The sequence below is a fragment of the Ovis canadensis genome, chromosome 1, assembly GCF_042477335.2.
Source record: "Ovis canadensis isolate MfBH-ARS-UI-01 breed Bighorn chromosome 1, ARS-UI_OviCan_v2, whole genome shotgun sequence".
Classification (NCBI taxonomy): Eukaryota; Metazoa; Chordata; class Mammalia; order Artiodactyla; family Bovidae; genus Ovis; species Ovis canadensis.
In genome coordinates this window covers 91,931,728-91,947,325 of record NC_091245.1, presented here as the reverse complement: position 1 = coordinate 91,947,325, position 15,598 = coordinate 91,931,728, and the positions used below count along the sequence as shown (strand labels likewise).

Sequence of the window (15,598 nt, the reverse complement as noted above, 5' to 3'; positions counted from 1 at the left end):
GGGAAGCCTTTCACCCAACCTCCCTAAGTGGCGGATACCCCGCCTCCCCAGGCGCCTCCCGATGAAGTCTGTAACTAGAGAAGCCCCTCTGCCTTGGCCTGGGAGCCTATCCAAGGCCCTAATGTGGCTTAAGGAGTGGCTATGTGGCGGAGAAAATGGACGATCCTGGGGAGAAATCTGATCCAAGGGCTACCCCAAACACACACAGGCGCGGAGCAGTGGATTTTCCTTTTAATGCAAAAGTCTGCAGTACAGAAGGAGTCCCATTCTCTAGGGCACTGAAGGGAAAGGGAGAGAGGGCAGAGCTAAAAGTCTCCTCCTCACCGTCTCTCCCCTGACTCCCACTGAAGCCAGAAACATTCTGTTGCCCGATCACTGGGGTTGCCCCCATGTATTTAAAGGTCAGAGCTCTGGAACGGGGTCTTCTTTCACTGGCTTGTAATTTGTTTACACAGGGCAGCAGAGGAGTGAACATCTGGGGCTTTCTTTTAGCTCGGAAAGCGTTCCTTAAGATCTGGAGTCCCATGTGAAATGCATGGGGCCAGGAGAATTTAGCTTCCATGGATTAAAAACACGAGATTTGAATCACAACTTGCCCATATCTGGAGAATGAAGAGCAGGAAACTCAGGATATAAATGTATGGAGGTGAAAGAAATTCAAAAAATAAGACCAGCTCCCTCAAACTTCTTCCTCTTTCTTCCTCATCTCCAGCTTGTAGACAATCTGGTAGCCATCATCCCAGGCGTAGAGCTGGCGCTCACGGGGGTTATAGCGCAGGCTGGCATGGGCACCATATCGGCGGGGGAAATAAGGGAGTGCTGCCCTTTCAGGGGTCAGGGTGCCGCTGGCGTCAAAGGAGCACTGGACGCGAGCACGACTGGCAGGGCGGGTATTATAGACGACGTAGAGGGTCCCACAGATGACAAAGGCGGCCTCGGCATTCTCCCGGGGACATGGGGTGTCCCACTGCTGCTCTGTGTCCAGTGTCTGTGGGTCTAACTTGGCCAGACACAAGTGCCTGTCATCTTCCCGGGTGGCATAAACAGCCCAAAGGCCCTCCTCGTCAGCCGCCAGGTCTATGTATGTGTCTGCCGTCAGCCCATACGGGGGGATCAAACCCTCTGCTGGGAACACTGAACTGTCCGCCACTGTCCGGTTTGCCAGGTGGAACTTGATGAGCTGCAGAGTGTTCTGCAACTCACCGCCCCCTCCAGGCCCTCCGGGGGGCCTCCGGGCATAATACAGAAAGCCACCATATACCAGCTGGCCCGTGCCTACCCAGGGGAAGGGCACCCGGACCCGGGAAGCCTTCCGGGCGGCCATGGCAAGGGTGAAGTCACGCAGTCTTGGGAAGACAAAGGCTGTGTCATTCTGGGTGCCATCTAACACGTAGATCTTCTCTGCTGGGCCCAGTGGATCCTTTGTCCATAGACCGGCTGGGCCACCAAACTGCTTCAGGATCTTCATTGATCTCACCTGAGAGATCGTGTAGCCACAGTCTCATGGGAAAGGAGAACACAGAACAAGGAAATACAGGCAAGAGTTAGATGCTCACTGCAGGAACCTCCCTGGATGGGCAGTTTGGACAAGAGCGGGCATTTGCCCAGTGGATGCCTCTACTCTATGGAAGATTGGGAGAAAGGGCACCAGAGGCCTGGGTCCCCAGAAACTCTCCGTAATGAACCTGATATTACAGAGATTTCCCTAAAAGAGACTCCAGAAGATAGAGCCAAATAGACTGGGATAAGGAGGAAAAAGGGAAAGACTCAAGGCAGAACACAGGGGTCTGTTTCAGATTGCTTACCTGTTATCATATCATACTTCTCATTTCTTCTGCCCTTGCCTTTGGTTCCAGGGCCTCCGGTCACCTTCTCATCAACCTCTACACATGGCAGGGCTGGATTCTGGGTCTCCAGATAGTCCACCTCCCGCTCCAGACGGTCTACTCTCCCGGAGATGGTGTCAGCTTCGGTTCTGAGCGCCTCCCGTTCCTTCTCGGCCACCTCCAACAGCGGCAGCATCTTGTTCTTGAAGTCCCGCAGCTCAGCAGCATGCCGACTACTCTGGTCCTGGCACTGGGCCAGCCGTTCCTGAAGGGATGGGGCAGCAGGAAGGAGGGCTGCAGGGTCACAACTCCCAGGCAGGAAGAGGCCCGAGCAGGGAGTCGGGAATGGAAAAAGGCACAAACTCAGCCAGGCATCAGCATTCCCCGCAATCCCCACAGAAAGGAAACAAAATGTTCAAGATGCTCAATGTGCAAAGAGCCGGGCTAAGACCCACACAGGCCCCTATCCTGACTTTGCATCCTCTGGCCTGCTCTCTGTGAGCAGTGCCACCGAATCATCTGAGCCTCTAGGGCAGTCTAAGTGCATGAGGGTGAGAAGGGATCTCTGCTCCATTATGCTATCCCCCTCTTAGGAATTAGGATGCTACAGGCTCCAAGCCATTAAATAGAAAGGTGCAGATTCTCTGAGGACTTCCAACTTTTAATAGAACCGTCAGCTCCTCTTGAGATGGATAAATCCTTGCAGTTCCAACTCTCACTTCCACTCTGTTCCCTTATCCCATTTAACCCCAGGGGTGAAACACAGCGGTCTATTTGCTGTAGAACTGCACTATGAATGCTGGCTTCCCTGGTGGCTCAGTGGTAAAGAATTCGCCTGCAATGCAGGAGATGCAGAAGACTGGGGTTCAATCCCTGGGTCTGCAAGATCCCCTGGAGAAGGAAATGGCAACCCACTCCAGTATTCCTGCCTTAAGAATCCATGGACAGAGGAGCCTGGTGGGCTACAGTTCATGGGGTCTCAAGAGTCGGACAAGTCTGAGCACACACGCACTGCATTCTATAGATGTGGGGAAAGAGGAAGACTTGCAATTCTGAGAATCCTCTTATTAAAAGATGGAGTTTTCTGTAGGTACTAACAGAGCCTAATTTGTCATCCATCCCCAGGTCCCTGACAAACTGGATGAATCAACTTAGAAGATATGGAATCCTTCCGGGCTGGGCCAGAAGAGTCACTTACCTCTAAGGCAGCTAATCGGCGTTCCATGTATTCCACAAGGTGGTGCTGCTGTCCTTGAAGGGGTCCCAACCATGACAAAAGGAACAAGATCAGCAGCGGAGTGCGGGGCCCCATGGCAGTGGAATAGTAGGGCCAGAGTGTGTAGTCGTGTGTGCGGTTGGCCTCTTCCACTCAAGCCGGAGGGTTAGCTTTGGAGGCGGGGTGGGGGCGGTGCCTTCTCTCCTTCTCCATCTCTGGTCTCTCTCACTACTCTGGAATGCTTTCAGTCTCTTTAAGGCCCCTGCCCCCTCCTTTCCTGATCAAACACAGATGGCCCTATTGCAGAGCAGCCAGAAGCTTTAACCACTTCCTGCCTAGGCTGCAGGCTCCCCAGGAGAGGAGACGGGGACTGGAAACCCTAGGGCAAAGGCCTTCTGGGCAGTCATCCAGGAAAAGGAGCTAGCAGGGGGAGGCAGAAACCCCAGAGAAAACTCAGCAAACTTATTTCTGCTTTAGAATGCTTCCGACGCTGACTTCAGAAACATTCTTCATTTACCCTTCCTTTCCCAGCAATAATAGCATGGATTGTTTTCTGCCTTTGATGGAAGCTGGAAGCAGGGGAGATGAGGTCTGAGGGGAAGAGGTGGGAAAAAAGGCCATAGTGCTCACGGCTGTAGAACCTTCCTCTACAGCTCACTGGCGCCACCTTGTGCTAAGCACCCGGTGTCATCTCAGAATTAACAGGAAAACCAAGGCTTAGACTTCACCTCCAGTGGAAAATTTTCCACAAGGCAAGCCAAGTAGACTGAATTTACAAGGGTTTTCATGATTAAAATGCACCTTTCCCCACGGACTATCCAATTACCTAAGGAGCCTCTCTTTGATATAGCCTAAGAAAGACAATGTAACTGAGATTATAACTAAAGAAACAAAAAAACCCAAAACAGGTCACTGAAAAATTAGTAAATTAATTCTTGATTATCTGGAAGACAGCCTGACAGCAGAGTCATTCTATATTCCCTTTTGCCTGAAAGCTCCTAGAATGTTATCTTACCAAAACTAGGGAGTGTTCAGTGAGTTCACAATAATTTTACACTCATTTAGGGGGAAAAATCTGAAAAATATATATTTGTAAATAAATGTACTCTGACTTCCCTAGTAATGGGAGAGAACAGACTATTGATAATTTCTCTTGGTTATGGCTCCAAAGGGCGTTTCTGTTTTCTCATTTCTGTATTCCAACTATGACTGCAGGAGCCCCAAATGAATTAATGGCCACTGTAAGATAGACTTGTCTTGAAACCCATATATCAAAAGAAGTCAAATGAACATAGCATGTATTCAGAGACCCACGGTGATGAATCTAGACAAATCAGGAGAAATTTTATTCATTTTAATCATGAGAAATCTGATCAGAAATTCTCCTCTAAAAAACAAAAACTAGTCTTCTAACAGTACAGCTTGAAAGGACAGGAAAATAGCATCATCTTGTGGTTATTCTTATTTTCATTTTGGTACTTTAAATGTTTGGTGGAACATGCTAGGAAGCAGTTTCATTAATGAGTGTCAGAAGTTTCTGCCTTTTCCAAAGGGCTAGATCCAGATGCTCTTAAGTTAGGGCCCTGGACACTCCATTCTGGGGAAGTGTCCCCTGTCAGGCCCTAGTCATTTCTGCTGTGGAGATTTGTATGAAGAAGGAACTTGTCTCTAACATTCTACCAGTCTGCAGATGCAACGTATTCAGCCACTCCAAAGATACCATTGTTGATCCTCTTTGCACCCTTGTAACACAAGTCAAAACCAGTCACATGAATCAGAAAATTTACCCATTTTATTGATGCATTGCAATTGCTCTACATTTTACCATATTATGTAGAAAATACTGAAAATACAAGCTACTTTGTAAAACCAAAGACAAACATTGAATCCAAAGATAAACTATGTTTTACACAATGGACCCTTTTCCCGTAGTTAGTATTAAATTTTAAATATCTATTTTTTTTTGTTAAAATGATTATTTTACATACTCCCTAAGTACATCTGCGTTACAAACATAGCTCAGTAATTCTCAGAAACTGTTTCTAGAGGCTTGTTGTAAAAGGAAGCGCACAACCAGAAAAGGGAGAAAGCAAAAAAAGTTTAAATCGCACACAATAACTAGCATATCAAATACATTTAATAAAGTTGGAATTCCATTGCAATTTCAAGGATTCAAAGCAGAAATACTAACGTTACATATAATGTACATAAAATGTACTGCTACATGTAGTGAGATTATTTTTCAAGCTGAATCAAAACCACACATTATATAAAGTTTAGCAACAAACAACCATGTAGACATGCTGCACCATCCATCAGTTTAAAACAAAATCGAAATAGGAAGCAGGCTTGGGTCATTCCTGTCACTGAGAGGCAATTCATTTCCTGTCCTAAAACAAACCATCCTAACCAGTGGGTTTCTGCGTAATAACGCTGAATAAAACACACATTACTGCACTTGCCTGGCTAAGGGCAGTCAAGCTAGCCCCTCCAGTGGAGGACGATGGGCAGCCAGAACTGTTTAAATGGTGTTCTCATTCCTGGGGCTGGGGTTTTAGCTGAGCACTGACCAACTCTGGAGTGATCAAGTGTCCTGATGAGCCTAGAGTGGCTGCACCTTCCCACTTTCTCTCTCACCCCTGAAGTGGGGAAGCTGGAAATACAAGTTCTGAGAGGACTTAAAGCCTTAAGCCTTAAGTCTGAGGTGAGGCCTCTGTGACCTGGGCCAGCTGCTCACTTTATTCAAGGGGCTTCCCCCATCCTGTCAGGGCTAGCAATGTTAAGCCCCAGAGACAGAATCTAGGCCACATTGAGCACATACGCATTCAACAGACACAGATGCATTTTCATCTTGGTAAATCTGAAATGCCAATTTGCAAAATTAAAACTGAAGATCTCTAAAATTCTTAAAGCCACACACTGCTAGTAAGGTGACTATGATAACAATATAAGCTCTGAGTATTATTGTCTTCTCCCCATGAAGACTCCTATCTTAAGTGGTATCCACTTACCAGACTGAAGGTGGGGGGTGGGGGGGGGAGCAGGAGTAGAGTGTTTTGTGTTCCCCACCCCCACCCCCCGCATCTCATTTCTTACAAAAACAACAAAACTTATCCCTTGTAGAGGAAAGATAATGAACAAAAAAAGCTTCCACAGATCTGCCTTTGAGCAAGAAAATGAGAATGTGTTTGGCAAAAAGAGACACAAAGATCACCCACGCTGACACAGAAAACTGTATAATACTAGTGACAGAAACTGTACAAATTGCTTGGGTATCTTGACCAATACAGTGCTGAAAAAAGAACTCAATATAATGATGAAAAGAAAGCAGAAAAACATCAACATGTTCCTGGTAGGCTGTTCTGACTATCTGCCCCATCCTGAAAGCCCTTCCTCCTTCCAATGAAGAAATTCCAAATACCTTGACAGCTCCTCGGTGTTCAACCTGGTACAGAGCTTGCTGACCAGGTCCCATGAAATCTCCCATCTCCATCCTGCACCTCCTTGACACCATCTCTACAAAGAACCAGTCCTAGACGTATCCCTCAAATCTATAACCTTCAGTTCAGATGGAACACATCCACATCTTAGGGTTAACCTTCTTTCCCCAAATCTTTTACGGGCAGGAACTTTGCCATCCCCAGTACCCTCTTCTTGACCCAGATCCGTGCAGGAGCTGAGAGTACAAGGACAATTTCACAGTTTGAAGGGCCCCAAGAATACAGAAGTTGTTAAAAAGAAACCTCAGAAGCCCAATGACTCAACAGGCTTTGGTTCCTTCTTAATATTCTTCACCGGTTAAGAAACCTTTCTGTGAGTTCCTGGTCACCAGCGGCATCACAAAACTCCTCCTCACAGTATTGGGGACATGGTGGGCAATACAACAGGCTCTTTGGTATAAACACATCTGTTAGGCGTGTTTTTTTCAACAAGCAAATATTTTACTAGGAATGTTGACTATTCGCAGGAAGGACTGCCACATGGGAAAAGGAAAAAATCAATCATCTAAAAGTGATTGCACATATTTAAAAAAACAGGGCGGGGGGATGCATATTTAATATTGACTTGACTCCTCTCATCTGCTTCCTAAATTCTCACAGAAGCAAGGTAGCAATGCACAGTGAGAGAGCCACATGGGGAAAATGCTTCTGTGAGAACACCGCTGAGAATCCAAAACAGAAAAGGGTAGAGGTGGTGAGTGAAAAAGAGAAGCTGCTGTTTTTATTTTCCAATGTCGGCAGGGAAACTGAGAACAATGCATATACACAACACAGCTACTAATCCTGTTCTGATAAATCCCAGTGAACAGCTTTGGGTCCACGGGGGCTTGCTGGTCCGTCCTAAGGCAAGCTCACTGTAAACTCTATGAACCACTACATTATCATATAAGGCACTACAATAAGGGAAGGAGGAGAAAGGGAAGGAAGAGACACACACTGAACAACTCCTCACCAGACACACCTGTGCAAAACAATTCCAAGGGTCTCCTCTCCTTGCAGGCAATGCCCCTGCTCACTCAGCACTACAGTAATATGCTCTATTATAATCGCAGTTAGTTCACATACATTCCAACAAGTATCAGTTCATTTTGGTTTAAATACAATGGAGACATCAATTTTATCTCCGGGGTAACACTGGAGGATCAGATACACACTAAATACACAATTCAAGTGTAATCACTACACATTTGATTACAAATAACATTTTGGGTTAGCAGGAAAAATTGCTTGTTATAGTCTTCTAATCAGTATGTACATATTTAATTATGCAAAATATTAAAACACCACCATTACAAAACTTCTAAAATATTTTTAAATTCAGTAATAAATTTTTAAAATATTTTTTGCAATTCCTACATGCACTTATTATATAAGTCTTAGTAAGAGAGCATTCAATTTGCTGCTGGCATACAAAGAAAGCTACTTTTAAATATAAAAGCTATACACAACGTTCTTATCTGATTTCAGATCCTTTAGCTTTCTCCCCAAATAAATCACATAGAACAAAGGGAGAGATGAGGCAAAGAGAGAAAGAGGTGTATTATTGAAAATTCATACTAATCTTCAGGCAAAGCTCATCAATGCTAGTATCGCATAATACAAAAAGAGCTTGCATATAATAAAACCACCACCACCATACAATAATAACCACCTTAATGGCTTTTCCAAGAATAAAATTGAAGCTGAATCAGAGAAAGACTTTTTTAAAATAATTTAAAAAGAATGCACAGGGTTTCATTTAAAAAGAACACCCAGTGCTTTCTTGGTAGGTATGGATTCCCTCACACTAAGTTACCAGCAAATGGTGAGCTGCCTTTTTTAACACTACTTTATAATAAACACAGGAGCAACTGAGAGAATCCCAATAGTAACACAGAGTAGTATGTAACCAGTTTTGCAAAAATAAAAATTTCCCACTAAATATAACATGACATGAAAACAAAACTAAAACACTGTAAGCTTAAATGTCCCATTAGCAAAGGTGAAAGTCTGAGAAATTCGAGACAGTAAAACACAGACTTGTGCAAGCTGCTCTTAAGAGAAGCAATTAAGTCTTGGTTTTTAAACAAGCAGAAAGTAATGGTTTTCCTTTCCTTACTTGTTACCAGATTTCAAGTCCTCCTATCAGCATGTTTCCTCTGACCAGGAATTACAATAAAATAAAGTTAAATAAAGAGATACTTCACTTGTTTTTAAAAGCATTTATAGAAATCAAGTCAGAGAGGGAAAATATTTTTCAAAGGTAACTTCAGAATGATCTCTCTTCCTTGGTAACTGCAGACGATGGGCATCTGAACTCTTCCAAATACCAAAAATGCTGTCACAAAAATAAAGAATTAAAAAACAGGGCAGACTTTGGGAGACTACAACAATGCAGTCAATACTGAGACAGGGTCCCCAGAGAAAAGCCTTCTGCTTCAGTGGGCCCCTGTGGAGCAAGTTGCTGGCTATGGAGTTTCAGGAGAGGGTAAGGGAGGGGCTCATGACAGCCCATTAAGAACTCTCACCCCTCCCCTCCCTTATGCTCACCAACTACAAGTAAGAATACTGGCTGATCTTGGTAGGACTCAGTGGGTATCCAGTGTAAATGGCTGAGCCTCGGGAAGACCCAATGTAAGACTGGGTGGCAAACTGGTGTTGGTACTGAGCAGGGGCCACGCTGGCAGAAGTGAGGAGACTGGGCCCAACACTGACAGGGACCTGGTGCACCAGAGTGCTCGGATGGGTGGCATAGGCTGCAGCGTGCCTTGAGGAGCCCTGCGGGGAGAAGAGATGAGCAATGGAGGTGGTGGAGCCCAATGCAGCCGCAGAGGTGGGGGCAGCATACGTATACAGATGAGGCTGGCTCGGCAGGTGAGCAGGGGCTGGGGCCAGGTGGGGGTGCCCCGTCGAGTGTAGTGGGCTGCCATGCTGGAAGGCGTAGGGGGCTTGGGAGAGCGGGGCCACAAATGCCTGCTGCCTGCGGGGGGCAGGGTTGCTGCTTCTCTCCTGCGAGGTTGGAGCTGATGATGACTGCTGGTTCTGGAAGGAGGAAGAAGGGAGTGAGGAATCTTGAGGTCACTAATGGCCAATTTTGAGAGTTGAGGTTCTAATGTAAACTGCTTCTGGGCTGCCAGAGCACAGAACTCCCAGACTAACAATGCTGTCAGAAGGCAGCCATCCATCCCTCTGCCTCCTGGCAGAACAGATCCTAACCCAGCCCAAACAGCAGCAGTTTGCTCTCCAGTATCACAGAGGAAAGGGGGAAATAAAGAGTTCACAGGGGTTACCCACTCCTACAAGCGAGTAACTGTCAACTCAACTCACCCTATTCTGGCGTCAGTGACCTTGAATCTTCCCTAACCTCTCTTCCTTGCCAATGTTTCTTTTGTTCTCCTCTAAGTTCTTCACATCCCTCTTGAACTGTGGTGCCTAAAACACATGCACTAACTCGAACGTACATCTGCACCTGCATGTGCTCTCTCTCACACATACACACGTGTGCACACAAACCCACAGTTACACACTCAGTTACACTTTCTTACTGCTAATAGCTTTCATACAAGCACCCGAATTTTAGCTGAGGAAAAAGTGAACACAAATAGAGTAGGGACCCTCCCCACCCATTAGAAGATCAGATGCGGGGAAAAGAGCCCCAAATCCCAGACTCGAGCAACAATTAAGACTAGAACCAGTAGATTAAGTGTATAGACAGCTTTTCACTGTCCCTTGCTTCAAGTAAACAGAATGAGGCTCAAGTGATTTATGACCCAGGAGATAAAAGAAGAGAATCTGGTCTCAGTGCTGGTGGTGGTGCAGAGCTAGGCATGGACTAAAGCATCCTTGGTGCTTTCTAAATTCCAGGCATTTCTCTAATTATCCAGGGCAGACTCGGAAGGCCTGATGGGAAACCTGGACCGTATACTCTGAACACACTCACAGAGGGAATAAAGAGACACGGCACATGCAGATGCGATGCGGGCCATGAACACCAAGCTGTCTAACACAAAAGGTGCTTCATTTGGCTTTATTCAGCAATCCAGCCAGAAGCGGGTTTCTCCAGAAAGCAACAATAGGGGGGGTCCCAAACAGAAAGCAGCAGCCCCTAGCGCTTACCTGGCTAAGGTTGAGTGGCTGCGCTGCGCTGGTCCCCCCACGTTGAGCTCGGTACCCTGTGGGGGTGATACAGCATCCAGATGACTGCCCACTCACTGAAGCCACTGGCTTGGTCTTACTACTCAGGAGACCTAAAAAAAGGGTCAGTCAGGCCTTAGTTATGAGCAGACATGGGCTCAGTATCACTAAGCTAAACCTCACATGCCAGCACATTAATCTGTATGAGGTTTGCAAGAGTTAAGGTTTCATGTGTATCTTATTTCCTCAATTATATTTACACCAGAGGAACAAAAACTATGTTATCGCTTTTTGTCTTCCTATAGAGCTCCAAGAGGGTCCTTAGAAGGGTCACTTCAGTAAATGGTATCTGATCTCCAGTAACGTGTTAAGGTGCTATTAGAAATATAAACGCAAGTAAGAACAGACCCTGCTCCCAAGAAGCCTAGGGTTTTATGTATGAAGGAATTAAACAAGAACAGAAATGACAATGTGAAACTGAGTAAGATACTGGTAATACTTCAGAACATTAAGGTGTCAAAGGGGTTTAAAGGAAGACAAGACTGTATCTTGTTGGGCATTCAGTCTTGAAATTCTAAGAAACTACAGCTGAATATAAGCATGATCAGTTTTCAAAATTTTGCTTCCTTCTGTGGCCTCATGAGGAAAACTGGAGCATATATTCAGCGACTGGTGGAGCATCCTATTTTCTTTGGACCCAGTACAGGACAGAGCTCCTAGTAATGCTGCTCAGGGATTCCCCAGTGGCTTAGTGGTTAAGAATACGCTTGCCAATGCAAGAGTCCTAGGTTCGATCCCTGGGTCGGAAAGACCCCTTGGAGGAGGAAATGGCAAGCCACTCCAGTATTCTTGCCTGGAGAATTCCATGGATAGAGGAGCCTGGTGGGCTATAGTCCATAGGGCTGCAGAGTCAGACATGACTGAAGCAACTTAGCACAGCTTGGCATCAGAAAGTTTTGCCCTATCTGCAGTGGACAGCTATTTCTGAGGAGAAGAACCACCCTCAAACTAGAACCCTGCTTATGTCTCTGGTAGTATTATAATTCACAGTAAAATACAAAGTTATAAAAGTATGGAAGGGATGGCTATATTGATGCCAAAAATTCACAAGCCTCTCTATAAAGAGTATGAAGTTGCCACTGAAAAAGAGCTGCCTAGACAAGGACTGTTTTCTGGGCCCCCTTGCTTCTAGGTGGGGCCATGTGATGAGTTTTCACTATTTCCGGGGCTAAAGAGGTTACAACTGTGTGTGCCTGCTCTATACTTCCTTCTTCCGTCCGACTGGATACTGAGGATCCCACGGCTCTGACCCCTAACTTTCTGCAGGCCTACCAACCAGGAGCACTGGGAACTCATGCGAATAAGGAGAAAATTTCTATCATGTTAAGCCAGGAAAACTGGGGTTTGTTATTACAGTTTGCATTTCATTACCCAATAACTAAACCAGGAAGCCTAACCCCAGCATCTCACAGAACAAACAAAGATGGAGGTAATTCGGTTGATAATACAACCCATAAAAGCATCACTGCTATGCCACTGGGTAAGAAAAGATCTAAAGTACCTACTGCTTTCCAAAACAGCTTTTGTAATCATTTTTAATATTATCAGTATTCAATATTACCCTATTTCGGGACTGTCAAATTTGAATCACCTGTGGTAAAAAAAACCCCACCAAAAACTGCCTGCTAATTCTCCATGCCACCCAACACATGTCTTATCTACCTTCTTCCATCAACAGTAAGTACATTCCTGAGACTACAAGCTCATTTTTATTAATCCAAGCAAAATGAACACAAGGAGATAAAAATTGATGGCAAAAAATAATTTCCCATTACAAGGAACTGATTCCTAAATTAGGTAACTTTTAGGAAAATCTATACCACAAGACTGTACCACTGGCACAAGTTGTAGTTGTTGTTTAGTTGTTCAGTCGTGTCCTATGGACTTCTGTCCCTGGGATTTCCCAGGCAGAATACTGGAGTGGGTTGCCATTTCCCTCTCCAGGGGATCTTCCGGACCCAGGGATCGAACAGGGATGTGTGTTCTAAGGATACACATATTAAAGGAGAATTCAATTCCAGCTATGACAATACTCACCTGAGGCCTGGGTTGCTACAGTGCAGTCACCAAGCTGAGTTTTCAATGGAGGTACAATGATGGTGCGGGTGCCAGGACCCTCTCCCACGACTCTGCCAGGCCCCTCCGGAAGGGGCCCACTATTGCCCCGGAGAGCACTCAGGGTCTCAGTGGAGTATGGGCTGCTCAAGGAAGAGTCAGAGTCTGGAGAATCATTGACAGTGACGTAACTGATGACATTAGACCTTGCCTTCAGGCCAGAGCTGAGGAGAAAAAAAATACATGAAAATTCAACCTTCTTATAGCAATGTTTCTTTGCTAGTCTCCAGTCCTCCCGTAACAGCAATGATGATAATCATTGTGATAGTAATAATTAACAGTAGTGGCAACAAATTTCTGAGTACTTTTTATGCGTCAAGCACTATTCTTACACTCAACATGTATCTCACTGAATCCTCACAACACTTCCAGGAAGCAGATACTTGATCCATGTTTTGCAGAGAAGGAAACTGAGGCAGAGGGAGATTAAGAAACTTGACTGTAGTCACACAAGTGGTACGTGGTGAAGACAGAATTCAGATTCAGGACAGAGTGACTCCAAAGTACACACTTTTAACAACTATTCTATGTTGCCTCTTAGCCATTCCTATTCACAGTAATTTCACCAGTATTCTTCAAACACCACTTTTTTTTCATATCACCCTGCTATAAGGCAATGGTACCCCACTCCAGTACTCCTGCCTGGAAAATCCACGGACAGAGGCACCTGGTAGGGTGCAGTCTATGGGGTCACTAAGAGTTGGACACGACTGAGCGATTTCACTTTCACCTTTTACTTTCATGTGCTGGAGAAGGAAATGGCAACCCACTCCAGTGTTCTTGCTTGGAGAATCCAAGGGACAGGGGAGCCTGGTGGGCTGCCCTCCATGAGGTCACACAGAGTTGGACATGACTGAAGTGACTTAGCAGCAGCAGCAGCAGCTAGACTATAAGCAGTTCCTTACTCTAACTAAACTTTTCACTATAGGTGCTTCCTAAAAAAGTTTCTTCACAAACTGATTGCTACCTTACTACTTTTACTTTTTCCTTAATTTTAAATAGGCTTTGCTCCAGTCAAAGCAATCCTGCCGGTTATATAATTTTTGTCATTATTATGTTCCTCAGTGGAAAATTTACTTTTTTCTTCTCCAAATCAGTTCAATGACCACACTCAAAACTTAGTTATCACCTCTTCTATAAGCCAAACACCAAAAACCCACTGAAAAAGAACACAGAACAATCAAGGCAACTGACTATGCTCAGACCAAGAGGGGTGTGTATCACAGTCCTTAAATGTATCCACTCCCTTAGTTCACTGCTCAATTAAACTTGGATTAAGGTATTGGGATAAAAGGAAACAATCTGGTACTTAAACTCTTAAGCTGAATGATCATGTAGCAGTCGGGGGAAAGGCGGCAGCCCTACTTAAAGCTCTACCTCTTCCAAAGAGGTCTGTTTACATAAAGAATTACACGAATTTCAAATAATCTCATATCTTCCAACTTGTTCCAATCAACTGTTGTTTATATGCTTCTGTTACAGTATCTGTTTTCAGACTCTGAAGTTCCTTAAAACCAGGGGATCATGTCTATAGTATATAATGTGCATTCTAAGCCAGAGTAGCCTGAGCAACCATCAAATGTATCTGAACGAATGACTTCACTGATGAACGTAATATTAAAGAAAACCTGACAATGTTCAGTGATGGAAACTTCAGTGTTCTGGCTCACTCACGAAAGGCCATGCTTCCAAAATAGCCCTTTTCAGTCCTTCCTTTCACAGCCACTAGTCTGAAGCCAACAGACTAAGACCAAGAGCAGGAGCCACAGAGCCTGGGGAACTGTCACCTGTCTTACCTATTGGGTTTGTATTTGTTGTCCTCTTCCTCATCAGTGTCGCTGCGGATGGTGATGACACTCACAGCAGGGCTGGGAGTATCTGGAATGATGATTGGCTGATGCTGATCCTGAACAGGAACTAGGGAATTATAGGAAGATGTGGTACGGAGGGGGCTGCTCCCAACCAGAGAATAGACTTGAGATGGCAGAACATCCAGAGAGGACCTGCAACAAAAAGTCGTAAGAAAGATCATTCAGGCTTGGTCCCCCAAACTATAATAGATAACTTTACCCCAGAACTCTGATTTCTTTTTACCAAATCATTAAGCCAATATATTTAACTATAAAAGTTCTAAACTAACTGCTCTAGCCAGAGTTTCCAGGGGCAAGAACACCAAAATCAGAATACAGATTTTCATTTTTGTATGCCTTTTCACCCTGTGGTTAAATTTCACTGTGTAAAGTGGGCAAAAAAATAAAACATCAGCCAAAATCAGGCTGGATTCAAAGTAGCAGCAGAAAGAAATGATTAGTGTAACCAGGACACCTCTGTTCTATGTGCATGCCCAAAGGTTAGCTCTTTCCCATTTGGCAGCTTCTTGCTGCTTCATACCAAAAGTGTCTATACTCCACACTCTAAATGCCAGGCAACATCTCTCTCAAACTGGCAGTTTAACTATCAGCCCTAACAGAGACTTACTTAGAAGAGACTGGAGCAGACTGCTTATTCTTCTTTGAAGGGAGGGAACTGGATTGTTGTTGTCTGACAACATGGGCAACGCCAACATTAAGGGGCTGAGCAGTGGCCAAAGTCACGTGGTTCGTCAGCAAGGATGGCTGCTGCATGATAGTGCTGTACTGGTTGCCATGAGAGTGGGCACTCCTGCAGCGACAGGAAGAGAAGCGTGAATGCTGCAAACACTCAGAAACCGGGCCAAACAGGTACAAAAAGCAATGAAAACAACCAAATAAACAGTCTTTATTTCAGGC

General features: G+C 45.0%; 2 protein-coding genes across 5 annotated transcripts in view; both read right to left on the bottom strand.

The window, feature by feature from the left end:
* Positions 1–215: 215 nt before the first annotated feature.
* Positions 216–5,989, bottom strand: OLFML3 (olfactomedin like 3). Its single transcript, XM_069601219.1, has 3 exons — positions 3,025–5,989; positions 1,806–2,091; positions 216–1,500 (listed from the first exon to the last, which is right to left on the bottom strand). The coding sequence occupies exons 1-3, from the start codon at positions 3,136–3,138 to the stop codon at positions 680–682; spliced, it is 1,221 nt and encodes a 406-aa protein (XP_069457320.1). The 5' UTR covers positions 3,139–5,989; the 3' UTR covers positions 216–679.
* HIPK1 (homeodomain interacting protein kinase 1) overlaps positions 4,817–15,598 on the bottom strand; it is a 56,005-nt gene continuing 45,223 nt past the window's right edge. For 2 of the 4 annotated variants that reach the window (XM_069600995.1, XM_069601007.1), the window contains exons 12-16: positions 15,309–15,491; positions 14,627–14,833; positions 12,753–12,994; positions 10,638–10,768; positions 4,817–9,563 (exon numbers count right to left, since the gene is read on the bottom strand). In XM_069600995.1, the coding sequence (XP_069457096.1) occupies positions 9,075–9,563; positions 10,638–10,768; positions 12,753–12,994; positions 14,627–14,833; positions 15,309–15,491 (1,252 nt within the window). In that variant the 3' untranslated portion in view covers positions 4,817–9,074. Of the gene's footprint in view, positions 9,564–9,778; positions 9,954–10,637; positions 10,769–12,752; positions 12,995–14,626; positions 14,834–15,308; positions 15,492–15,598 lie in introns of those variants that run through there. The other 2 variants (XM_069601002.1, XM_069601013.1) reach the window with 2 other exon arrangements.